Source organism: Marmota flaviventris, chromosome 9 (assembly GCF_047511675.1).
Source record: "Marmota flaviventris isolate mMarFla1 chromosome 9, mMarFla1.hap1, whole genome shotgun sequence".
Classification (NCBI taxonomy): domain Eukaryota; kingdom Metazoa; phylum Chordata; class Mammalia; order Rodentia; family Sciuridae; genus Marmota; species Marmota flaviventris.
Genome location: NC_092506.1, coordinates 46,411,927 through 46,439,770, shown reverse-complemented (window position 1 = coordinate 46,439,770; position 27,844 = coordinate 46,411,927). Strand labels below are relative to the sequence as shown.

Below are 27,844 nucleotides of genomic sequence, written 5' to 3'. Positions count from 1 at the left end.
TTAGCTATTCTGGGTCTCTTATTTTTCCAGATGAATTTCATGATTGCTTTTTTCTATTTCTATGAGGAATGCCATTGGTATTTTGATTGGAATTGCATTAAATCTGTATAGTGCTTTTGATAGTATGGTCATTTTGATAATATTAATTCTGCCCATCCAAGAGCACGGTAGATCTTTCCATCTTCTAAGGTCTTCTTTGATTTCTTTTTTTAGGGTTCTATAATTTTCATTGTATAGATCTTTCACTTCTTTTGTTGATTCCCAAGTATTTTTTTTTTTTTGAGGCTATTGTAAATGGGGTAGTTTTCCCCATTTCCCTCTCAGAGGATTTGTCACTGATGTACAGAAATGCCTTTGATTTAGCGGTGGGTGTTGATTTTATATCTTGCTACTTTGCTGAATTCATTTATTAGTTCCGGAAGTTTTCTGGTGGAGCTTTTTGGGTCTTCTATAGAATCATATTGTCAGCAAATAGTGCTAATTTAAATTCTTATTTTCCTATATGTATCCCTTTAATTTCTTTCGTCTGTCTAATTGCTCTGGCCAGTGTTTCAAGAACTATGTTAAATAGAAGTGGTGATAGAGGGCATCCCTATCTTGTTCCAGTTGATGGACATCATTATCCAAAGTACATGTATGAAGACATGAATTGATGTGAACATACTTTATATACAACCAGAGATATGAAAAATTGTGCTCTATATATGTAACAAGAAATGTAATGCAAAAAAAAAAAAAAAAAGAGGAAGAGCAACATCATAGGAAACCAAAAGAAAATCTAATTAGAATAATGTCACATATGGAATAGAACAATTGTCAGAGAGCTAACCCTACAAAAATCACCAGGCCCTCAGGAGCACGGTGGTGCATGCCTGTAATCCCAGTGACTCTAGAGGCGAGACAGGAGGGTTGCAAGTTTGAGCAATTTTGTAAGACCCTATCTCAAATGAAAAATAAAAAGAACTGGGGATGTTGCTCAGTGGTAAAGCTTGCCTGGGTTCAATCCCTAGTACTAAAAAAAAAAAAAAAAAAAAAAAAAACCAAACAAGAAATAACTATACAGTTTCATAAAGGAATTCAGACCATTAAAAATCAGATTATCAATGCTCTCTAAACTATTGTTGAGCACCGAAAAAGAAAGCTTCCATATTCTTGTTCTGTATTGATACCAAAACCAAAGTTATTGTATCACAAAAATAAAATCTTGGGCTGGGGATAAAGCTCAGTTGGAAGAGTGCTTGCCTCGACAGCACAAGGCCCTGGTTTAATTCCCAGCACCATAAAAAATGAAAACCCCCAATCTTTTCTTTCTTTTAGTTTTGTGGCACGGATGATCAAATCCAGGGCCTGTGTAAGTGGGGAAAATGATTCACCACTGAGGTATACCCTAAGCTCAATAACATAGTCTTACAGCAAGTAAATTTATTTTAGGAATGCAAATTTGATTTACTATTAGGAAATCTAATACTATAAACCATTTGAATGAACCTAAAGAGAAAAAAAATGTTTAAAATATTGATGTAGCTATTCTTCTATTCTGCATCAAAATATGTGTATATGAGTCAAACATTTAAATGTAAAAAAATAAAATTTCAAAAGTAGTAGGTGACAAAATAGGTGAATTTCATTTATTATCTCAGAATGGCCTTTCTAATTACGAGTCAAAACCAGAGGGCTAGATTTGGCCAATGCGAGATCCTTCAAGCTGGTTCATGTGTCCTGTGACATGCCCCCATATGTTGGTTGTGCTCTTCTGGTGGTTGATTGTGGTTAATAAACACATTTGTCTGTGTGTGTGTGTGTGTGTGTGTGTGTGTGTGTGTGAGAGAGAGAGAGAGAGAGAGAGAGAGAGAGAGAGTGAGTGATTGACTCCAGGGGTGGTTTACCACTGAGCTACATCCCCAGTCTGATTTGTTTATTTATTTATATAGGGTCTCACTGAATTGCCAAGGCTAACCTTGAACTTGTAATCCTCAGACCCCACCTCCCAAGTTGCTGAGATTACAGGTGTGTGCCACGACACCTGGTTTGGAATAGTGGTTCATAAACTTAAGATTGCATAAGAATCACTTGGCAAGCTTGTTAAAAATGCAGAGATTCTGATGTGACTTAGGAAATTTATGAATTTTCTCATTGATTCATAATTTATGAGTTAAAATTTCTGATAATTTAAAGACGAATTTACAGGATTTTTGGGGGGAGGTAATTTTTGAAGTAGGTTTTGCATTCACATGGTTTAAAATTAGAAAGCATAAGAAAGTACAGAGCAGCAATCTACCTGGTATTTTTGTTCCCTATAACTTCCTACTGTCCTCTAATACCGTCCTTGTCCTTGAGGTTCTTTATTCTTACAGAAACAAACATAAATAAAAGTAAGTTTATTTATTTAACCATCCTGGGGATTTAACTCAGGCCACTAGGCACACTAGGCACACTAGGCCAGTGCTCTACTGCTGTGTTATATCCCTTTTTAAAATATTTTATTTTTGAGCCAGTGTCTTGCTAAATTGCTGAGTTTATCCTTAAACTTGTGATTCTACTGCCTCAGTCCTCTGGGATTATAGGCATTCCCACTGTACCTGGATAAAAGCTCTTTTTATATAAAAGGTAGCAGACAGGGATTTGGAGCTCAATGGTAGAGTGCTTGCCAAGCATACAAGAAGCCCTGGGTTTGATCCCCAGCATCACATAAATAAACAAACCAAAAAACCCCCAAAGATGGCATACAGTACACATTTTGTGTACTGTTTTCCTTTTTTGAAACATTTTGAAGATATTTCTGTTTTAGTACATGGAGACCATCTTTACTTTCTTTTTTTTTTTTTTACAGCTGCATAGAATTTCATTATATGGATACATTTAACCAGGCCTGTTATTTATTTATTTATTTTAAATTTCTTTTGTAGCACTGGGGATTGAACCTAGGGTCTCATGCATGCTGGACAAACACTCTACCACTAAGCTACATCCTTAGCCTTCCTTTTTTTTTTATGTTGAGAAAGAGTCTCACTGAATTGCCCAGCCTCAGCCTTCTGAGTGGTGGGATTACAGGTGTGGACCATCACACCTGGCACCAGGTCCCTATTGATGGACATGTGGGTTATTTCTAGTGATTAATCTTGTATGTTCCATATAAGATATCTGTAGGATAATTTTCCCACAGTGAAATAGCTAAATAAAAAGATATGTGTGTTTGTAATTTTGATAGCTGTTCCTACTATTACCTCCATGGAAGTTGAGCCAGTATATATACCCATTAGCAATAATTCTGAATTTTGCAGTTCCATTAGATGGTTTATTTTATTTTATTTTTTATTTAGTTGTAGATGGACACAATATCTTTATTTTATTTATTTTTTTTATGTGGTGCTGAGGATCGAACCCACCTCATACATGCAAGGCAAGCACTCTACCGCTGAGCCATAACCCAAGCTCCTGTTATATGGTTTAATAGTGTAGTTTAAGTGTGTATTTCTCTTATTTTGAGTGAGGTTAGGCATCGTTTCATGTTTCACTGTCTGGCTATATTTTTTTAGGGATAAGTCCTTTAACAAATTTCTTTTTTATGAGTAAAACTCCTAATACAGTGCCATACTAGAGATTCAGTGAAAGCTTGACTGAACTACATCTTTACTTTCTGACATAACAATATGTTCCAGGTTTATCTTTTACTTACCCTTTTCTAAGCCCTAAATCAGCCATTTCTCTGAGGAGCCCTGTTTTCCTCCCTACCTCCACTACTGGGAATTGAATCCAGGGGCACTCCTCCACGGAACTACACCCCACCCCCTTTTTTAAAAATTTTTTTAAATTTTGAGACAGGGTCTTGCTAAGTTGCCTAGGCTAGCCGTGAACTTTTGAACCTCATGTCTTAGCTTTCCAAGCTGCTGGGATTACAGGAGTGCACTGCTGTGTCTGGTGTCCTGGTTCTTTTAAATGGGGAATACTATTATAGATCAAAGGCCAGCAATAGTATTTTCCTTGTTACTGGAATGTATTTTTCTTGTACTTTCATCAGATGTAGGAAATATATACATGTCTCCACACGCATTCATATACATGTGAAGCAAATGCAATATACATGTTGCATGTACATATTTTAGAAGTCTTGAGTTCACACATAGTACTAATTCCTATCCATTTCACAGACTTTTTTCATGTATTTGTATATTCCTTCTTCCTAAGTGAAAACCCTGATTTCCAACATCAATATATGACCCAATCAGTTATACAATTGAAATAATCCAGAGTCACTTTACCAGTTCATTTTGTAACTTGTCTTTAAAAATTTCTTTCAAAGAATACATTTGTTGTTTCTTTAAAAATGTCATAATTTGAATGAATTTACTTAAATTAAATTTTTATTGCTCCACAGTTCTCTTCAGAAATGCTACTTAGATCTTTGAGGGTATTATACTAGGGTTTACCTGATTTTAAATAAGGTATATCTGATAGTTTCAAAATAATCAAAAAGGTTTTTGCTGTTAATTATGCTGATAGGCTTTCTACATAGAACTTTAAAATATGCATATTAAATTGTATCCTATTTAGATTCATCACCTTTGTCTAGAATAACAATATGTGTAATATTCTAAAAATGGATACGAGCCCTTATTCTGAAACTTTGAAATTTTCTTATAAAATCCTGTAAGAATAAATGTGAATGTATTTTTCTTATATCATTTATGTTAATGTTTCTAGCAACTGGTAATGGATCATTTACAGTTTTCTCATTTTCTTTCAGATATAGGCATGGACCACCAAGCTCTTCTAAAACAATTTGATCATCTAAACCATGTGAATCCTGACAAGTTTGAATCCACAGATTTAGATATGCTAATCAAAGCGGTGAGAATAATTCCAAAAAGCATTGTTCTTATTGTACATTTGAGGTTTTGTAATTTGGCAAATAAACCCAATGAAGCAGAAGTAAATTTTTTTTTTTTTTTTTTTTTTGGTATTGGGGATTGAACCCAGGGCCATCTGAGCTACATCCCCAGCTCTTTTTAGTTTTTGAGACAGGGTCTCACTAAGTTACTTAGGGTCTTGCTAATTTGCTGAGGCTGGCTTTAAACTTGCAATCCTCCTGCCTAGCCTCCTACGTTGTTGGGATTACAGGCATGCACCACTGTGCCAGTGAAATAAAATGTTTATATACTTGCTAAAATATCTATCTTTAAAGGGAGGAAGCTTAATCTTGATCATTGCAGGTATAAATGTGGAATGCAGGTTTATAATCACTTATCCACAATTTCAAAATTCAAAAACCTATAAAAACTGAAACCTGGCTTGAACTAACCAATTATAGTAATGTTATTTGAAGTTTTTTATTTAGTCTATTTATAGATTTTTGTTAAAGAAATACTAATTTTTGATTACAGACATTGTAGGATGTCTTATAATGTGGTATATGTGTCATATTCCCTGTCTAAAACTTGGAAAGTTATAAAACACATCTGGCCTCAGGGATTTTAGATGAGAATTTATAGACCTCTCATGTATAAAAGAGTTACCAAACTAGATGTTCTAGTCTGGCAGTTATTAGATTTAGTGAAATGGTTAGAAACCATTCTAGTTTTCTATACTGTACATATTGATACAGTCCGTTCTGTTTTTTTAAAAAAATCAACATATATTTCTTGCTTATGAGAATTTTCTAAAATTGAAGCTAGCTTTGAATTTTTAGTTTCTTTGAACACTTACATTCCCTGGTAATAATACTGACTCCAGTAAAATGGTAGAATTTAAAAAGGGTAGTCCAGTCATTTTTTGCTCTCCTATACTACCTTCTGTTAGTGTGCTATATTTAAGAATGGCTTTGTTTATACTTTTCAAATACATTTCTTTATTTTTTTAAGGCAACAAGTGATCTGGAACACTATGACAGGACTCGGCATGAAGAATTTAAAAAATATGAAATGATGAAGGAACATGAACGGAGAGAATATTTAAAAACACTGAATGAGGAAAAGAGAAAAGAAGAAGAATCTAAATTTGAAGAAATGAAGAAAAAGCATGAAAATCATCCAAAAGTTAATCATCCAGTAAGAATTGTGACTTTATGAAACCGTATTTATTTGTTTATTTATTTTTTGGGTACCAGGGATTGAAGTCAGGTACACCCGTCCACTGAGCCACATCCCCAGCCATATATTTAGAGACAGGATCTCAATGAGTTGCTTACCACCCTGCTTTTGCTGAGGCTGGCTTTGAACTCACCATTTTCCTGCCTCAGCCTCCTGAGCAGTTGGGATTACAGGCAGGCTATTTGTTTATTTTTAATGTATGCATATAAATATATATATATCTACAACTAATATATATATATATTAGTTGTAGATGGACACAATACATTTAGTTTATTTGTTTATCTTTATGTGGTACTTAAGATTGAACCCAGTGCCTGAGTTACTACCGCAGCCCATGAAACCATATTTTGATGAAGATTATTCTTTATATCAGATGGCAGAATTTTATCATAAGTTGTTAGTACTTAAATCTTGACTCTCAATTCTGCAAAATTCCTCAAACTTATATTTCATTTTGAATCTATGCACATAGATTACATTTTGATTCAAGCAATTTCTTAAAATTGGTTCACAGGGAAGCAAAGATCAACTAAAAGAGGTATGGGAAGAGACTGATGGATTGGATCCTAATGACTTCGACCCCAAGACATTTTTCAAGCTACATGGTAACAGATTTGATACAAATATTGCTCTTTATATTTGCTATTTGAAAAGATTATACTTACTTTACTCTTCATTGATTTCTGCCATGGTCTGCTATTGAGTCCTATATATAGTAAATACTTAGTTATCTCTCTAGGTTAATATTATGGACATTTTTACTGATAAGCAGAATAAAATATTTTAGATAAGAAGCCATCTTTCTACTTGTTTTTACTATTAAGTCATTGTATGACTTTTTGCAAGATTCTTTGTAAACCGAAGGTAATTCTGTGGCTAGCTAGCTTATATCTAACAGGCTTTATACTATAATGTTAAAATTTACTTTTACAGCATATTGCTTTACTTTATCTTGTTGGAAAAAAATGGTTATGTTTTTATGAAAATGATGAATTATAAACATTGAATTGTTATCTGAAGCTGCACGAAAAAGAAGATGCCCTTCTCTGCAGTATATTGTTGTTTCATGTCTCTACTGCTTTTGCAAGCCATGTGTTCAGTAATTGTATTTTAAGTACTTATTTTACAAGGGATTAAAATCCATTTCTGCTTCTGTAACTTTTAAACTTTAGATGTCAATAATGATGGGTTCCTGGATGAACAAGAATTAGAAGCCCTATTTACTAAAGAGGTAAATGAGTTTATTAAGTGCTCAGTGTTCTTGCTTTTTTTTTTTTTTTAGTCTTCTCTTCTTTCATGATGGCCTTTAAATTTTATTTTTAGTTGGAGAAAGTATATGATGCCCAAAATGAAGAGGATGATATGGTAGAAATGGAGGAAGAAAGACTTAGAATGAGGGAACATGTAATGAGTGAGGTATGTTTTAAAAGTTTAAGAGTGTATGTTGTTTCTTTGGATTATTAAAGTTTTTTGCAATAAATATTCCCATAAAATGAAAAAGATAGAAAGTAGGTATTTAATTGGATTTTGCATTTTTTTTCAGAATATTATGCTAGATTCCCTAAGTTTAAATAACATAATTTGAAACTATTTTTAAAAGATTAAGATGCTATTGCATATGAACTATAAAATCTTTTTTTCTTTTCTTTTTTTTTAGTAGTATGAAACAATGAAGCTCAACATTTGGCATTTTAAAAACCTACATTAGCTTTTACAGGTTGACCATCCTCAATTCAAAAATCCAAAATAAAGATTGCTTCAGAATTCAAAACTTTTTGAGCACTGATAAGATTCCATAAATGGGAATTTCATACCATGAAACTTTGTTTCTTGTACCAAATTATTATTATTATTTTTTTTAAATTTCTATTGTTGGTTCAAAACATTACATAGTTCTTTTTTTTTTTTTTAATTTTTTATTGTGGGTTGTTCAAAACATTACAAATTTCTTGACATATCATATTCCACACTTTGATTCAAGTGGGTTATGAACTCCCACCTTCACCCCATACACAGATTGCAGAATCACATCGGTTACACATCCACTGATTTACATATTGCCATACTAGTGTCTGTGGTATTCTGCTGCCTTTCCTATCCTCTACTATCCCCCCTCCCCTCCCCTCCCCTGTACCAAATTATTTGCAAAATTGTATAAAATTACCTCAGGCTGTGTATAAGGTGTATATGAGACATAAATGAATTTTATGTTTAGACTTGGGTCCCATCCCCAAGATATTTCATTATGTATGTGCAAATATTCCAAAATTCAAAGAAATCCAATATCCCAAACACTTCTGATCCCAAGCATTTTGGATAAGGAATACTCAACCTATACTAAGAAAAATCACAAAATACCAACACATTAATGGCTTGCAATAACAAATATTTATTTCTTGTTAATATTATTAAGCTTTAAAGGTTAATGTCAGATAGGTATGGCAGGGTTAGGCTGGCTTGGCCAAATCTGGCCCAGCTAGGCTTGGCTCTACATGTCTTATCATTTCTAGGCTACAGGAATGGTCTCTATCTGGGTCTTATCTGGATCATAAGAAACTCCAAGTCAAACTCTGTATTACTTAAGACTTATGTTCATCTAGGGTAAACCTCACATTTACTTATTATAGCCCCTTGACTGAAGCATATCTGGGTCAAGTCCCCAGTCAGTGAGAAGTGGATGTATACCTCTTACAGGATGGTTCAGCAAGTCATGTGCCACTGGGCGGAGGTGTATAATCCTATTACAGGAGGGAGCAATAGCTGGGAACAATAGCCCAAACCAACCAGGGTCTTAAAATTTTAATTTCTGTCCTTTCAAAGCAACTAGACATATTTTTAAAAAATATATTTTTAGTTATAGATGGACACAATACCTTTACTTTATTTATTCATTTTTTACGTGGTGCTAAGAATCTAACCCAGTGCCTCACATGTGCCAGGCAAGCATTTTACCACTGACCCTCAACCCCGGCTCCAACTAGATATTTTAAATTTGCCTGTTCAGTGAGCTTCTTCCCCCTCCAAATTAGGTGTCCAGACTATGATGCATGCTTCTTATTAAATAGATGGTGGATGAGGCCCTTTGCAAATAGAATGATGATTACCTAAGTACATCACTTGTAATAACTACTAAGTTCATAGCCCTGTTTTTTTCTACTATATTGGGATAGTGGACCGTGGCTGGAGATTAATATGGAAACATGTTAACTTCAGTCTTCCAAGCACAGATTGCTAGCAGGCCCTCTGCTGGCAGTTGTATATTCCCCCTGAACATCCACATCCCCACAATCACAGTCTGACAGTTTCGCATATTCTTCCCTCTCCTTATACCTTCAAAGACACTTCCCTTTCCTCCTTCTCCCCTCCCACTCCTCTCATTTTACTGAGAAAATAAAAGCAATCAAGAGAATTTCTTCATCTTTCCTCTATCAAATCTATCATCCAATTTGCATCTGTATCATTTATTTTGTCTTGTCTTCTGTTAATTGTAGATAAACTTTTGTTTTTCTTTTTTTGGTACTGGGAATTGAACCCAGGGGTGCTATACCACTGAGCTACTTCTTATTTATCTTGATACAGGGTCTCACTAAGTTGCTGAGGCTAGCCTCAAACTTTTGATTTTCTTGCCTCAGCCTCCTTAGTCACTGGGATTAAAGACATGCACCACTGGACCCGACTGTGGATAAATTCCTGCTGTTCCTATGGAAGGCCTTCTCTACCTGTGCACGAGGTCCCATTCAGTATCTCCTCTTGAAGGACTTTGTTCTTGCTGTTATCCTCCTTTCGCTCTTGCGTAGTTTTTCCTACTCTATTAGATCATTCTCATTAGGAGACAAACATGACCTAGTATTTTTCAACTTAAAAACAAAACCATACTTGAACTTATTGCTGCATTTCCATTCTTTCCTTCACGGGAAATTATTCTGTATAGTTGTTTACTCTTCCTGTTTCTGTTATTCCTCACCTTTTGTTTTCTTCACAATCTGTGCTGTAGCCTTCACCATTCCAATGAAATTTCTCTTGTCAGATGACCAATTCAGTTGTCTCATCTTACTTGACTCTTGTATTTGATACAGTTGATGCTTCACTCTTCTTGAAATGCTTTCTTTACCTGGTGTTTTAGTCAGCTTTGTGTCACTGTGACCAAAATACCTGACAAGAACAACTTAGAGGAAGAAAAGTTTATTTGGGTTTCAGAGGTCTCAGTGCATAGATGACTGGCTCCATTGCTCTGGGCCTAAGGTGAGGCAGCACATCATTGAGGAAGGGCCTAATGAAGGAAAATGGCTCAGCTCATGGTGGGGTCAGGAAGCAGAGGGGAGGGAAAAGGAACCACAGGGAAGCTGCATCGTTCCGGAAAAGCCCCCAGTAACCTACTCCAGCCATGCCCCACCTGCCTACAATTACCACCCAGTCAGTCCATTCAAACTAGCATGGACTAAATAGATTACAGCTTTCAAAATCAAATCATTTTACCTATGAGTATTCCTGCATTGAGCTTTTAGGGGGGTACCTCATATCCAAACCATAACCCTTGGCCTTTGGGGAACCACACCTCCTTATACTCACTTGCTCTTTCTTCTCAATTTTCCTTGCTGTCTGTCCCTCTTCTTCCCAAGTTTTAAATGTTGCAGTGCCCTGAGCTGTGTTCTCCTTTCTATCTTCTCTTTCCTTAGGTGATAAATGGAGTCCTGTGTCTCTGTGTATGCCCTGGTGAATTCAAAATTATTAATCACCAGTTTTTCCTTTTTCTGTTCTCCAGGCTTATATTTGTTTGACCTTTCCCATTTCATGTTTAATGCACTTCTTCACCATAACCAGGCCTGTTCCTCCCTCAGCCTTATTCATTTCAGTGAATGAATTATGATTTATCTGATTTCTCAAGCTAAGTCATTCTTAATTTCTCTTTCTTCATATCCTAAAGCTAGTCTTCATTGATCTCCCTTTTGAATAAATCTGGAATTTGACCACTTTGTCCCACATATACTCTCCTGACTGGTGCTGGGATGTAGCTCAGTTGATAGGGTACTGTGTGAGATTCTGGGTTCAATTCCAAGTATTTCTTTTTTTTTTATTGGTTGTTCAAAACATTACAAAGCTCTTGACATATCATATTTCATACATTAGATTCAAGTTGGTTATGAACTCCCAATTTTACCCCAAATACAGATTGCAGAATCACATTGGTTACACATCCACATTTTTACATAATGCCCTATTAGTAACTGTTGTATTCTGCTACCTTTCCTATCCTCTCCTGACTGGTGCTGGGATGTAGTTCAGTTGATAGGGTACTGTGTGAGATTCTGGGTTCAATTCCAAGTATTTCTTAAAAAAATAAAGGCAATCTCCTGGCTGGTATCTCAGCTTCTGCATCTTATCTGCAATCACCTACCCACACAGCAGTACAGATGGCAGAGTAATCTCTTAAAAACATAAATTAGGGTTTGGAATGTAACTCAGTGACAGAGCACTGCACTAGGCCCTGGTTGCATCCCCAGTACCACAAAGGGAGGGGGGGGGGGGAAGAAAAGCATAAGTCAGGTCATAGTGTTCTCTTACTCAGAATACTTCAGTGGCTTGCTGTTTCACTTAGAAGGTGAGTCCTGTCTCATGTTGTAATGGTCATGGCATGATTTCACTCACCCTTGCCTTGCTCTCTGATCCCATGTCTCGTGATTTTGTCACACTCTACTGTCTACATTGGTCTTCTTGGTGTTTACCTCTCACCAAAGTTATTCTCATTTTAAGGCATATGAACTTAGAAGTTTCTTCTTCCTGGAACATTTTGCCTAGATCATCTCCTGGGCTCACTTTTAGCAGATTTATTCTCAAGTGTGCTCAAATGTTCATTCTTTAGAAAGACCTCCATGACCCTCCTAATGAAATATTTGCCCTTTTTTGTGGTGCTTGTCCTGCCCTTCCTCCTTCCAAGAAAAAAACTTGTGATATGGGTATCATATGATGCAGGATTACTAAAGCCCACTGTTTGACTTCAGTGATTGTCACCTGAATATATGAGCTGTTAATAATGAATTGGGATCTTTGTTTCTTGGAAGTACCTCAAATATCAAATGAATTTTCTTGACTATTATAAAGCTAACCTTTGTAACTGAATTTGCCAGTCTGTATTAGTCATTAAGAGGATTTGGAGAAATAGTCAACTTTAGTTTTAATTTAGTTAGTTGTTTCTTTTTTAGAAAAAATGTTGTGAGTACTTTTTCCCACATTTTAAAATTTGTACCTTATAGTTGTACATTATGATGGATTTGCTGTTATATATTCATATATGCATACAACACACAATAGGGACTACTTTAATTAAACTCTTTTACACATGGCTAAAACAATACTCATTTGGAATGGTGATTTTTCTTGCCCAAGCATTTGATTTTTAGGAGGATTATAGGTGACAGAAGAAGACAGTAGCACTTAACCAGTCAGATTAGCTGACTCAAATGTTTTGATCTTTGGGTATATAGATATCTTGTATGTTAAAGTTTCATTCATACAGGATTGAAAGGTATTTATTTCCTAATTCTATTATAATATTGAGTGTTTTTTTTTTTCTGTTTTCTGTGGAGGTTAAGGCAGTCCTAATTTTTATATATTATGTAGTAGCCTCCTTTAGAAGATCGTTACTTCTAATAATAGAAGAAAGATGAAATAATATAGAAATATTTATTTTATATTATACATATGTTTTTCTTTAATCAGGTTGATACTAACAAAGACCGACTGGTGACTCTGGAAGAATTTTTGAAAGCTACAGAAAAAAAAGAATTCTTAGAGCCAGATAGCTGGGAGGTAATAGAATCAACTTCAAATAGAAAGTATGGTTCAAGAAAGTCTGCATCAGTTTATTCAACTTTTAACTTTTGTTCCTTGTTTTGTTTGCATGTATAGTCTTACTGTCTTGGTTTTTTTATATAAAATGTCACTATAAAATAACGAACCTGATTCTTGGAAAGCTTGTAGTAATGGATCTGTTATGTATTAGCACATTAAAAATAATTAGAAGTCTTTATAAACATACTTCTTACTAAATATAAAATGATATACATTATTAAAATTTAAAAATATAGATACATTTAAAGAATAAATTAGAAGTTACTAGTAATTCTGTCATTTAAATGTAAACATTTAAATTATGCATTCTATTATGCCAATTTGGAATAGTACACAGCTCATGTATATGTAGCATATATGTAAACAATGTATTATGCTATTCTTAATTTATAGATACACATATATTCACATTTATGTATTTTTTTTATTTAAAGAATTTCTTTTTTTTATTATTATTAGTTGTTCAAAACATTACATAGCTCTTGAAACATTTATGTATTTTTAAAAATGTTTTTGTTATATAAATGACTATATGTTCATGAAGTACTGCTTTTTATTTGATAATACTTCATGAACATTTTTCATTGTGATTTTCCAAAAACATGATTTAAGAAACAACTAGTTGGGCTGGGTATGATGGTGCATGCCTATAATTCTAACAGCTCAGGACGATGAGATAGGAGGATTGAAAGTTCAAAGCCAACCTCAGCAACAGGGAGATGCTAAGCAACTCAGTGAGACTCTGTCTCTAAATAAAATACAAAAATAGGACTGAGGATGTGGATTAGTGGTTGAGTGCCCCTGAGTTCAATCCCTGGTACTACCCCCCACAAAAGAAATAACTACTTAACATATGGTTGTTTAGTTACAGCATAATTTATGTAACCATTCCTCCAGGTTTATATGTTTTAGGCAAAATTTAATATTTTACTATAATAAATAATAGTATTATAGTTATCTATTTAATTAAACATTTGTGGGCAAACTGTGATGATTTCCCTGAGATTAATTCCCATGAATAGAACTATTCTCAAGGTTTCTGAAAACTTTTAGTTTCTCAATATATCTTGCCACATTGATTCAGAAAAGTATACCAATTTATAACTATATAAATGTGTATATACACAATTTCAAAAGAATAGTTGGGAGATATCAACCAAAATAAATCAAAGAAAGAATGTTGTGTTTTTTACATAAAAAATAAAAATTGTCATTTAAATTATGTTTTTAATTGTCCAGAAAACAGGGTAGGGTGACTAACTGTTCTGGTTTACCCAGGACTGAGGGGTTTCCCACGATATGGAACTCTTCATTGATAAAACCAGGCAGCTCTAGACAAATTGGAGCTCAAATGACTACATAAGTATATTTTTTCTTATTTCCCATTTTTTTTTTTACCCAAAATATGTAATATTATAAATGTATTTTTGTACTAATCATAAAATTTTAGAGCTGAATCAGACTTGGTTATTTCTAAGATTATTTTTTCCTCATTTTCTTTTTCTTTTAGACATTGGATCAGCAGCAGTTCTTCACAGAGGAGGAACTAAAAGAATATGAAAATATTATTGCTTTACAAGAAGATGAACTTAAGAAGAAGGCTGATGAACTTCAGAAACAAAAAGAAGAGCTGCAGCGTCAGCATGATCAGCTTGAAGCTCAGAAGCAGGAATATCATCAGGTGGTATTTTGTGAAAGGATTATGACATTTGAATGAATGCTAGGGATTGGGAGTGTGGTGCAGTGGTGGAGTGCATGCTTGGCATGCATGAAGCCCTGGATTTGATCCCCACCTAGCACAGCCAAATAGCGAAAACAAAACCAAAAATAAGCGGGCATGGTGGCCCATGCCTGTAATGCCAGCAGATTGGGAGGTGGAGGGAGGAGGGTTGCAAGTTCAAAGCCAGCCTGAGCAATTTATCTAGGCCCTAAGCAACTTAGTGAGACCCTATCTCAAAATAAAAAGAATAAAAATAAAAAAGGCTGGGCCACCATACCTGGCCCTTAAACTTTTTTTTTTTTTTTTCCTGTGGTGCTGGCCACTGAACCCAGGGCCTTGTGCATATGAGGCAAGCACTCAAAGGGAAGGGAGGGGAGGGGAGGAGGCATGGGGGCAGAAAAGATGGTGGAATGAGATGGACATCATTACTCTAGTACATATAGGAGTGCACATATGGTGCGATGCTACATCACATACAACAAGAGAGATGAAAAGTTGTGCTACAGTTGTGTACAATGAAATGCATTCTGCTGTCATATATACCTAATTTAAATAAGTAAATTAATTAATTAAAAAAAGGCCTGGGGATGTTGCTCAATGGTTAAATGCTACCGGGTTCAAATCCTGATACCAAAACAAAACAAAAAATTGATGTTAGGTGCTGTGCTAAAGCCTGTGTTTTTGTAAGATCCTTTTTCAATGTACTATTAGCTATTGTATTTTAAATTTTAGTATTTAAAAAATTACTTTGTACAATATTAATCTAAATTTTATAGTTTGAAAACAATTTTCAATTAGTTTTTGATGCTTTGTCAAAGGTCACATATATGTAAAAAATCAAATAATTCTTACTTTAAATATTTTCTTTTTCCATTCAACAGGCCATTCAGCAGATGGAACAGAAAAAATTACAACAAGGAATTGCTCCATCAGGAACAACTGGAGAGTTGAAACCACGTATGTAATTTTGTTTATTTTTTAGGAAAATACACCACTATAAATTTCAATCCACATTTATTACAGATAGAGTATAATTTTAGATTTTTAAGATTTATGGTTTTTATATATTTGTAGAAATTGAGAAATTTGCATCACAGAAAAATGAAAGTCCTTCAAAAATTTTATGCATCAGCATTTTTGAAATGCTGTATAATTTGATAACCACATTTATGGTGAAATGATTTATTTCAACATTATTAATAAATTTTTCTAATCAATTATATTGATCTTACCAAAGTATGTGTTTTTAAATTGTAATCTATGATTCACTAAACATATTTTTAAAAAGACTTGTTAAATCTGTAAGTAAATGAATATTCATAATAAAGGAAGATATGTTTAAAATGAGAGCATATTTCTTTTGAACAGACATTTAAAGTTCCGAAGTCCACCAGAACTTGGAAGAAACCTGTTAACATCTGTTTCATCTTTTTACCTCCTTTCCTTGTTCTCCGCTCAATAAATATTTTAAAGCATATTCAGAATAAAGGAAGATATCTTTAAAACCCGAACACATGTTTTTGGACACAGACATTTAAGAATAAATCTACCATAACAAGGAAGAAAACACATTCATCATACCTCCCTTGTCTTCCCCTTGTTCTCCTTTAGTTTTTAAGTGGCCTCATGCCAGAATTTAATGAAAATATTATTAAGTGAGAAAGGTCTGTCTACTCCTTTGAAAATAAATAGTTCTCACTTACTCATAAAGATAGATATTCTTTTATGGGTGCTTATTATCCCTTCTTTCAATAAATGTCTTTTTGATATTATAAATTATTGTGAAAAGACCATACTATTCTCCAGAGTTTCCTGATAACTTTTGCCTATTTTTAGCAAAAACTGCTGGAAATTCTTAAAATGAATAGCTTTTTCTACGAATTCAGGTTAGTTTTCATTTGTATTTTTTCTGTATACTTTATCATTTAAGATTAGGTTCTGTTACTTATAACAGAAAACCAAAGATTATAGTGTTTTAAACTAAATAGAATTTCCCACCCCTTACATAGAAGAAATTTAGAAGTAGGTGGTTCTGAAGTTCCTGTCTTCCTCAGTGTGTGCTTTTTATCCTCAAGCTACCTCCGCTTTCACTGAGATTGCTGTTGGAGTCTGTGGGGAAGGGCAAGGAAAGACTTTCCTCAGTTGAATCAGCTTGAGGCAATTTTCTACAACCAGCAGCACTTAAATTTACATCTCATTGGCTAGAACTAAGTCACATAGCCAAACCTAGCTGGGGAGGCTGAAAAGTCCACACAGTAATGTGACTAACTAAAAGTTAGGGTTTTACTAAGAAGAAGGAAGGAGGAAGTGTTTGGTAGACAACTTATAGTTTTAACCTGAATCAGTCTAGCTACTGAAGACTCTCTATATATTCTTTTTCTGAGACAGAAAACACTCCTCCCATCCCAAAGAGAAACCACCAGAAATCTACTCCATCATTACATATTGGTTCTAAGACCATCATAGCTGGGTGTTTCCCCTTTCTTCAGGTTAGGTTATGGCTCCTTGAGTTATGACCACCTACTAACTGAAGGGCAAGTTTACTGCCCCCAAAGCACCACATACATAATGCATAGGTGTAGGGAAATAGCAAAACAAACAAACAAATAAACTAGCTTTTAGAAAAAGAAAGAATTGGAAATATAATGGACACTGATCCCTAGCAATTAAAAAGTACTGTTTGGCAAAAATAGTAATGTCTGCTGTGATCATGGATATATTCCTTATTTTGCCCTTCAGGTAACCCCAGTTCACTTTTCTGAGAGGAAGTCCCTTATTTAATGTCCTCAAGTCCTTGGCTTTACCCTATAGGAGACTTTTATTGACCATTAATTTTCAGGGACATGTCTGCATGGGAATTGGAAACTGGAAGGTCTTAGAAATTCACTTCCTACTATTATGGGCTTGGAGGTGCCAGGATCGTTTTAGATAGTTAATAGCTACAGGCTGTTGCAAGCTAGGTTTGGTTGTTATTTGTTATTTTGATTTTTTTTGCCAAATAGTTCTCCCCAAACTTAAGAAGTTTCTGGGTATTTTTTCCCCCTTCAGTTATTTCCATGAGTAACCACAATCAAAGACATTTTTAACTTAGTTAAAAGACGGTTTTTAAGAAAGAACCTCTTTATTTACTTGCTGGCTTCTGTGCTCTTTCCATCCCTTCGGTCTTAAACAAATGATACCTACTTGAGACCCTTTCAGACTATAGTCTTGGATGGGATGGCAGCAGTCTTAATTTGATCTTTTCTCTGAGAATAGCTTCTATTACTAGGTAGAAAAAAATTTTTTTTTCTCAGTCTTGGGGATTGAATCCAAGGACACTCTACCACTGAATTAACCCTTGGCCCTTTTTATTTTTGATTTTGACATAGGGTCTCCGTAGGTTGCACTGGCAGGACTCAAACTTATGATCCTCTTGCCTCAGCCTCCTGAATAGCTGGGATTATAGGCACATACCTGGCTGGCAGAAAATTCTTAAGAGAAGGTTCTTGAAAAATGTTAGCAGCTTCCTCAGAGCCTTTACTGATATAACAGTTTCAGTTGGAGTGCAGTAGTAGCTGACTTTTTCAATTCAAAGAGACATAGATTTGGGGCTTTCTCAATTGATATTGTAGGCAGAGAGAAGTTCCTTCAGCAAAGCTGTCTTGCCTTGTATCTGCAGACTTGTGAATCTTAGCCTGAGTTGCATTTATCTTGTATGCTTGGCCAGAAGCAGTCAGCACATGATAGCCTTCTGAAGTCCTACCACTACTTTGTCAGATACCTTAACCTTGGTTGGCAGGAGGTCTCATTGCCCAAAGTCCTGTTTCCTCAACTATGCCATTCCCCACCTTCTGACTTTTTTTTTTTTTTGGTGCTGGGGATCAAATCAACTGAGCTATGAACTCCGTGCCAACCCCATATTTAAGGTGCTTTTACTTGCTGCACTTTACTTTTAATTTTTACTACCAAATTTTTAATACCAAATCCTGTCTTTGTCAAGATTCTTGGTTGTAGTTAGTTGGATCTTCCTTCAGAAGATTATTCTGTATCTTTAAACAGAGGGTATTGATTAAGGAGTGTAGATCGCTCACAGAATCTTTGGGAGATTCTCAGATATCTTCTGAAGATACAAACCTAGGCTGGACTTCTAGAAACTACATCACAAGAGTGTACCTTCAAAGGAGCTGCTGACTTTGGAACAGTCAAGAAGCTGCTTGCCAGATCAGGAAGCCACTTGCTGGGTTAGAACATTGTGAATAGTTGCCAACTCCAGAACCACACGACCTCTGCCATGCTCTGTGCCGGGAAAACGGATACCTCCTGTTCTGCTTCTCTCTCCATGTAACTCTGTTCAGAGGAAAACCTCAAGTGAGTGCTCCTGATTGATTGCACCAATTGTATCTGGAACCCTCTCTATAAGGGAGTCTGGGAATTAACAGTGTTTGACTTTCCTACCTCTGTGTTACGAGAATGCATGTTAAAAGCAGGTTGAGCCAATCCACTCTAGAGCCTTATGATTTTTACATTGTTTCTCTTAACATTAATCATTTTTAAAAATTATTAGTCCTCATTTTAAGTATTTTAAAATAATCATTAATTCTGCTCGAAACATACCATAGACTTTCTTCCCCTTAAATCATCGATCTTAAAATTAAATATAGCAATTTAGAAAAGTTCTTTATATACTGGCTATAAAGCACACATACATACAGAAACTACTCAACATAGTAATAGCCTCTGTTTCTTTAAAGATGGAGCAGAATTTCTATCTCTATTGTTTAAATTGTGGGCAATGTAGAAAGATGGTTTGAAACAATCTTTTATAGATGATTTCTGTGACTAGTGATAGGATTGGTATTATCTTGGTAAACTTCTTTAGATGGTGAACTGGGGTTAAAGTGGAAAGTAATTGAAAGAGAACTTTCTTTTGATGATTTTTGACATGAGAATAATGAATGGATATTAATGTAGACATATCATTATCATAGGTAGTTAGCTAATGATGAGCAGGAATAGAAGAAACCAAAGGGGACATCTGTAAAAAGACTCCTGACTGATGATTGACTCAGAGGACTTAATAGCCGTCATGTGATGCCATAAGGACATAATTCATACCTGTTTCACCCCTTTTGTGTGAGGGGGCTATAGAAGAAATCCATCTAAGGAAGATGGGAAGACTACTCAGAGTCACTGAATAGTACCATTGACTATGCCCTTTCCCCATATTCCACAAAAGGACATGTCACACTCCTCCGTAGATTGATGAGCACACATCATGTTCCTAGGATTGGGCATGCACCTGCAAGCTGCTCCAAGAGTCAGCTGACCTTTATAAAAACTTCACCCATGGTGCTAGGCCAGAGAGAGGTACTCCAGTACATAGGTCTTTGCCCTCAATTTTTACACAGTGCAGCATATGACTTCCCCCTAATGGGCAGCAGCTGAACAAGGAACCAGCCTAAAGAAGTGTGCTTACTGCCACTCCAAGGTTTCACATCACTGCACCATATCCTAACAAAAGCCTACAGCCTAACCATTGCTGTGCATTTCTGTCCCTAGCCAGTCTGCCCACCCCTCTTTCTAGGGTATCTCACTTTCTCTTGTCTTTACCTCACCTTGCAATAAACTTGCTCTAATTACCATCCCTGCCTTGTTGTACTTGTTTCTGTGCCAGGCCAATTTTCCTAATCATAGGTATTATACCCGAGGACCCAGGGTCACTCTACAGTTGACTTTCAGCCTCTGGTAACAACATCTCACGGTTTCCAGCAAATTATCATAATTTATATTATTCAAAAAAGAATTGTGAAACCTAAAATTACTTATGGACTTAAGTAATTCCATTTCCGGGCATTTATGACTGAATGTTACTTCTGAGAAAATTGCAAATATTATTCTTTATAGTTAATAGAAAATATTGGAGAAAAAAAGTATTGGGGCTAAATTTAATTTATGACATTCTATTTATTTCTTTAGATGTTAAATAGCTTTGGCTTAGCTAACTAAGTGGTATGTATTAGTAATTTTGAGTTTTATGTATGAATTTTCCTGAAACATAAATTTTATAGTACCCTTAGGTATATATTATTAAATTTGATTTTAGACAGGTGCAGTGACTCTACCTGTTCCAGTCATTTGGAAGAGAAAGTGAGGTAGGAGGATTTTTTGAGTCTAGGAGTTTGAAGCCAGATTGGGCAACATACCAAGACTCCATCTCAAAAAAGAAAAGAGCTGGGTGCAGTTGAAGCATACCTTTAATCCCAGTGATTTGGGAGGTTGGGGCAGGAGGATCACAAGTTCAAGGCCATCCTCAGCAACTCAGTGAGACCCTATTTCAAAACAAAAAAAGGATGGGGGATATAGCTTAATGGTAAAGTGCCTCTGGGTTCAATCTACAGTACTCCCCCTCCCCCCGCCAAAAAAAAAAAAAAAAAAAAAAGAAAAATTTGATTTTAAAAAAGATCATTATTCCTTAGACTTATTTATTTATAGTGTTGGGGATGGAACCCAGGGCCTTATGCATGCTAGGCAAATACTCTATCACTGAGCCACATCCCCACGTAAAAACTTTTTACTTTCAAAGTGAAATAAGCCAGTCCCAAAAAAGAAAGGACAAATGTTCTCTCTGATATGTGGACACTAATCCACAAGAAGGGAAAATAGGGAAGGGAAGAATAGAAGTCCATTGGATTAGACAAAGGCAAACAAGGGAAGGGAGTGGAGAGGGGAATAGGAAAGACAGTAGAATTAACTGGAACATAAATTTCCTGTCCTTATATTTTAACACACAACCAGGGTAACTCTGCGTCATGTACAACCATAAGAATAGATCCTAATTAGAATTTGTTAAACTATGTATATATAATACGCCAAAATATACTTTACTGTCATGTATATCTAAAAAGAACAAATTAAAAAATTAAAAAAAAAGCAGTGGTTAAAAAAAGTTCCTTTGAGACATGGCCATATATTTTTTAACCAAGATTTGCTTACAACAGCATTATTTTTATGATAATGAACAGATTTATATTGCCATAAGCCTAAGTGCAAATCTTTTTTCACATATAAGAGAGTGTTAGTATTTTATGATAGTGTGATTTTAAGAAATCTGTTTTTTTTTAGGGCAAATTTTTGAGAAGCCCAGTTTGGTTAGTACATAAATTTTAATCTTTATCTTATAGCTGTGAGGTACAATCAAGAAGAAATTTAAAAAGAACCAGAATTAGATGATGAAATTCATCATGTTCATGCAACAATTTTATCCCCTGAAGAAACTGCTGAAGAAGTCTACCTTCACCCTTTAACCACTGGTGCCTCAACTAAATATACTTTTTAAATTCACAGATTTTGTTGAAATTGGTTAACTGAGGTATTAAAATGCAAAGTTTGCTTTTTCCTTCCTTGTGGATGATATAATCGAGACAGCAATGAGAACCTGCTTTCTGAGATGTGGTATTTGAAGACAATTCGATCCTATTTTTGCTTTTCTTTTTTAAAAAACAAAATATTATTAATAGAATCCAAATCTTTCCTTACCCACTTTTAAAATTATTATTATTTTTTTTAATTTTTATTTTTTAGTTGTTGATAGACCTTTTTTTTTTTTATTTATATGTGGTGCTGAGAATCGAACCCAGTGCCTCACACATGTTAGGCAAGTATACCACTGCTGAGCCACAGCCCCAGTCCCTTAATTTTATTTTTTAAATGAGTGATTATCTATGAATTCATAAACATTGCTTAGGGAATCCAAGTACTGAGCCAGAACAAGCAGCAATAGCAAATGGCAAAGACACCAGATTGAAAAATCTGGACTTACAGTTCAAGAGCTGCCAACCTGTTTAATGAAATAGCAAAACAAAACCAATGAAGCTTTTGATTTAATTGTAGGAACTTAAGAGTTATTCAAATATTTCCCAGAGAACTACATAGAAGAACAACTGCACTTCATGTTTACAGGTATTTATAATTTTCACAGAGCTCTTAGTAAACATTTTAATTGATGTCAGTCATGTGCCCAAGGAGGATGAATGCCTCAGCTTGGTTATCAGCTAGCTCTTGACTGGGTACTTCTCCCTACATAATCACCCATTTGGTTGCCCTCAAAGCTCTGCATGCCTGTGTAAACAAGTTTTGTTTTGTTATAATCTATTGTACACAATGGGTTTGACTTTTGCTGTGCAAATTTGCTTATCTAATTTTATTTTATCTTTAGTACTAAGTATATTTGCCTGGCCTTTCCAGGTTTATGAATATATATACTCAAAATTAAAGTGTTAAAATATTTATTTTCCAATTCTTAAGATTTTGCTACTCAATCGAATTTTAAAGTAAGTAACAATTTATTTTCTACATGATTTCAAAGTTATAACCTGTCCAAATGATTTAAAAATGAGAGAAAAAAATTCATCTAGTTTTCTTTGCCGTCTCCCATGAAGCATTATAGTTAACATGTTATATTTTTTCTAGTCCATTTTAAATGTTCAGTTTTAGTGATGCCAAAGTATGTGCCTTTGTGTTAAGTTCCTACCCTCAATTTAGAATCCCTATGTGTGGGATATGAAACATACAACCCGGATATCCTGATTTTCTATCATGTCGCTGTATCTATATTGCTGTTCACTATGACTCTTCAATTGTTACAATGACTTGGGTTTGCTTTACTTCTTACCCTTTCTGTTCTTGGTGGTGTTGCTTTCTAAATATTTTCTTATTCAAGTGGTAATGTATAGATTATTTCTTTTTTAAAACATATTTATCATGTCCTTTAATGTTTTACACATTTTAATGGTAGTATTGAAGCATTTTGCCAAACATGATCATTTAAAACCTCTACCATCTTTGTGTAGTGATTTCTTCTTGTTCTGTAGCATTGAATAGTATATTTTACAAGTTTGTCTTACTTTATTTCTTTGACTAAATCTCAGCTGTAATCCTTTGTGCATTTCTTATTTCTCTTGGTGTTTGTGTGTTTTTATTCTCTTTGAGACTCGTTGTATGTTTCATTGAGATTCAAAGCTGATTTGGGGAGAAAGAAAAGCTCCTCTGTAGATAGGTCAGCTTTTTTGAGCTGGCTAGACAAACAGGCAGTTCTTCCTAAGTGGGTTCTGCCCATTGGAGAGCACTTCTCACCCTGCAACAGAATCTCTAACTCATGGTATGCATCTTCAACTCCTCACTCCTCTTTGACAGAGTGAGCCAGCTTTGGATAGATATGTAACAGACTGTGATGGATGTCCCTTGCTCAATTCTTTTTTTTTTTTTTTTTTGGTACTCTTTTTAATAATAGTTTTAAAAATAAGCAAAAGCCCATCCACTGTAATTTTTATACCCCACCAAATGTTCTCTGTAATATCATTAATAAAGAAAAATGTTTTTTGGTACAGAAAAACCAGGACATGAATTGGGCAATTTCTGATTAGAAAAGAAGTAGCATAGTGTGTTTTTTTCATTTTCTTTTTTCCATATTTTTATTGGTGAGTTATGTTATTCATAATGATGGGATTCAGATTCATTGTTACATATTTGTACATGGACACCATAAGCATAGTGTGTTGTTTCTTCATTACATTTGATGACCCGAGTTTCAATCATGTTCTTTTCCTTCCCAGGCACTCTCCCATTTTCACACCCCCCCACCTTTTTTTTTTTCTTTTTAATTTGAGACAGAGTCTTACTATGTTGCCCAAACTGGCCTTGAACTCAAGATCCTTCAGCCTTAGCCTCCCTAGAAGGTGGCATTATATGCATGCACCACCACTCCTGGCTTATTTTCCCAGTTTTGTATTAACTTTTCCACTCTTGCATTTCTCATGTACTTTCTTATTATTGGAGAAAGTTTTAAGAGATACAGGATATTATAGCACCATTTTCAGACTTAAAATTTCATAGTAAGCTTCATGGGACTTATCACCAGGGCTTTCAGAGAAATTCTCCTCACAATTCCAAGCCATTCATCTTTTCTCTAAGGGAGTCTGTTTTATTACTAATTAAGATATGGTAACTTTGTTTAAAACAAATTGATTTTTGAAAGATTTATATAAAAGGTAAAAAAGGCTAAATATGTTATTCTAAGGACAACAACTTGAAGTCAGTTAATACCCAGAGCGACTGTTTCATTCTTCTGTGGTGACATAGTTTTATCTGCGCCTCTCCTCCCAGTTCACAGCCTAAGAATTGAAAAACCTGGAGGCTGAAGGTGAAGAAAGAGCCCCTCTTGAGTGAAGGCGGGTCTTCTGAAACCAAGATCTTTTAGTACACATAAAAGTCATAAGCCCTTGTAACTCTAAAAATAGCTTCTGTTCAGTAAATGCTATGTACCAACTTGTATAGCTTCTGATTAAAGATCAATTTTTTGGATGGAATATGTGTATTTATGTGAAAGCTTGTACCTAAAATAGGTTTGAATAGAAGACCATACATTGTCTTTCGAAATTAAAACAGGAAAAAAGATTTTTTTCATTATTGCTTTTCATTTTAATGATGGAAACTAGTGCTGTATAATGCATATTTTTCCAATATTATGTTTAACACCCATTTAATAAGATGATTTATACATCCCATTTTAAAGTCAGGCTTTTAAATACCTTTTTAATGTGTGTGTGTGTGTGTGTGTGTGTGTGTGTGTGTATAAATAAATTCTTTTTTTTTTTTTTGGTTGTAGATGAACACAATGCCTTTATTTTATTTATTTTTATGTGGTTCTAAGGATTGAACCCAGTGTTTCACACATGCCAGGCAAGTGCTCTACTACTGAGCCACAACCTCAGCCCCTTTTGTTGTTACTAATTTGGGGAAGAATTTTGCAAGTTTTTTCAATTTAAATGTTGAATTAAAAATATAACCTTTTGCTGGGTGTGGTGGCACATGCCTGTAATCCCAGTGACTCAAGAGGCTGAGAATGGTGATTCCAAGTTCAAGGCCAGCGTCACAAACTTAACCAGGCCCTCAGCAATTTAGAGACCTTGTTTCAAAATAAAAAAGGTTGGGGATGTAGCTCAATTGTAAAGTGCCTCTGGGTTACATCCCCAGTACCCAAGAAATTGTATACACACACACACACACACACACACATTTTATAAACGTGGCTGTTAATTTTAAATTTTGAAAAAAAAATCTACTGCCTTGAAGATTATATATAATTCTTCTTGGCTTGTTTAGACATTTTAACTTTTTAATATTTCAAATCAACAATTGGATTTTAATGTGATACAGAATCAGACAGATTTTACACAATTTTTGTTATGTTTGAATTCATTTTATGAATATATTGTAAAAATTATTCCATTTCAGTATTTATTAGAAAGTATTATTCTAGTTATCATTTATATAAGTTCTTTTTAAATTATATTAAATGTAAAATCAAGAAAATATGTAGTATTTGTTGTAATTTTCTGAGGGAAAAAAATTGGCAACATTGAAAAAATGTGTTGCTGGAGATGTAGCTCAGTGTTAGAGCACTTGCCTGAGATGAGGGAGCCCCTTGGTTCAGTCCCCAGCACCACAAAAATAAGAAGATGCCTCTGGGTCTCACAGCGAGAGCCTCTAGCCACCCCTGCTCCCACTCACCTGGCCTTCTGGGTGCTCAAAGGATGTGGAGTAGAGAGAATCAGATATGAAACAACCCTTACAGTGTTAATTTCTGCTTTCTTAAGGACCCAGGGGGGTGTAACAGTAACGTAAAAATAATGTGTTCTTTAATTTGTATCTTAGGACATTTAGACTAAAATAATGTAGGCTTGTTATATCCATTTGTCAAAGTAGGAAATGGAGGCTCAGGAAAGTTGGGTAAGTTCCCTAGTCACAAGGCTAATAAGTGGTGGCTGGGAAGTCAGTCAACCAGGGTCCCTACAGCCCTGCCTGAGCACTCCCCATCTCTACCTCAGGCTAGGATGCCTGGGCCTGCTGCCTACCAGATAGAGGGTTGGGTTTGTCCGCAGGCAAAGTTGTCCAGTAATATCATTGCCTCTTGTAAAACCTTGTCTCCATCCCCAACCCCACACCTGGCCTCTGGATCTCTCTGGTCCCCATTGTAACCTCTTCAACCTTGTATTGGCCTCTACTGGTCTGCAAATCCTAGGAATTATCCTAACTTTGCTGGGAGGGGTGAAGGCCCTGGTTTCCTAAGTCCTGCCCATGTGGAAAGTGACTACATTTACTGGCAACCACATTGTGGAGGCCAAGGTGGTATGAGCACGGCTGTGTATGTCTGACAGAGTCAAAGTATTGGATACAGTGCAAAGTGTGCCATTTGTAATGTGCACCCCTCTGTTATCACCATCCTTATGACCCTACTCTGCCTGCTGGTTTTCCTGGCCAGGACCAAGTGCACTACCTGTGTAGATAAGGATTTCAAGACCCACCTAGTGCTCATCTTTGGGATCAAATTTGTCATCTCTGGGGTCCTGATCCATTACAGCCCCCTGGTGACCAAGGCCCAAAAGTGAGAGCTGGGGACCTCTGCTGCTGTATAGAGGATTGCTGTGCTGTACTTACCCTTCTAGAGAGTCCCAGGGTTCCAACAACTGCCTAGCTGGCTATTTAGCATCTCTCCTGTATTATCCCTCTGGGGAACCCTCTGAGTACCTCACCAAAAATTATATCTGATGTTGGGGGTGGAATGAGGGTTCCATTGGCTAGGGAGACTTGGTCCCGGAATTGAACCCATCAAGAGATGGTGATGTCTGACAACTTTGGGGTTCTGTTTTTTTTTTTTTTAATTTTTCTTTTTGGTACCAGGACTTGAACCCAGGGTCACTTAACATCCCCTTTATATATGTGTGTGTGTATGTATTTGTAGGTGGACACCATACCTTTATTCTATTTATTAATATGTGGTGCTGAGGATCAAACCCAGTGTTTCACACATGCTGGGCAAGCACTCTACCATTGAGCGACAACCCTAGCCCAACATCCCCTTTTTTTATATTTTATTTTGAGACAGGGTCTCTCTAAGTTGCTTAGGATCTCACTATGTTGCCGAGAGTGGCTTTGAACTCAGTGATCCTCCTGTCTCGGCCTCTGGGATTACAGGTGTGCGCCCCCACGCCCAGTACTTTTTGCTGTTTTTATGGGAGAGGAGGAGGTGTCTTTTAAAATCTGTTTGATAACTGAAATGAAAATGATCTAGACTTTTACTTGGGCTCTGCTGTTAACATTTCTCATCTTTGAATGATGAAGCCAAAGAGATGATGCTTGAGTGTTTAAA

At 35.4% G+C, this 27,844-nt stretch overlaps 1 protein-coding gene and 1 pseudogene across 4 annotated transcripts in view; both read left to right on the top strand.

The window, feature by feature from the left end:
* Nucb2 (nucleobindin 2) overlaps window positions 1-25,001 on the top strand; it is a 52,641-nt gene extending 27,640 nt beyond the window's left edge. For 2 of the 4 annotated variants that reach the window (XM_071616365.1, XM_071616363.1), the window contains 10 exons: window positions 4,745-4,848; window positions 5,859-6,044; window positions 6,604-6,694; window positions 7,262-7,320; window positions 7,413-7,505; window positions 12,807-12,896; window positions 14,449-14,619; window positions 15,540-15,615; window positions 16,027-22,596; window positions 24,799-25,001. In XM_071616365.1, the coding sequence (XP_071472466.1) occupies window positions 4,745-4,848; window positions 5,859-6,044; window positions 6,604-6,694; window positions 7,262-7,320; window positions 7,413-7,505; window positions 12,807-12,896; window positions 14,449-14,619; window positions 15,540-15,615; window positions 16,027-16,034 (878 nt within the window). In that variant the 3' untranslated portion in view covers window positions 16,035-22,596; window positions 24,799-25,001. The remainder of the gene's footprint in view (window positions 1-4,744; window positions 4,849-5,858; window positions 6,045-6,603; window positions 6,695-7,261; window positions 7,321-7,412; window positions 7,506-12,806; window positions 12,897-14,448; window positions 14,620-15,539; window positions 15,616-16,026; window positions 22,597-24,798) is intronic. The other 2 variants (XM_071616364.1, XM_027942275.2) reach the window with 2 other exon arrangements.
* Window positions 25,002-26,403: 1,402 nt separating this feature from the next.
* On the top strand, window positions 26,404-27,243 carry LOC114098151 (claudin-6-like; annotated as a pseudogene).
* The last annotated feature ends 601 nt before the right edge of the window (window positions 27,244-27,844 follow it).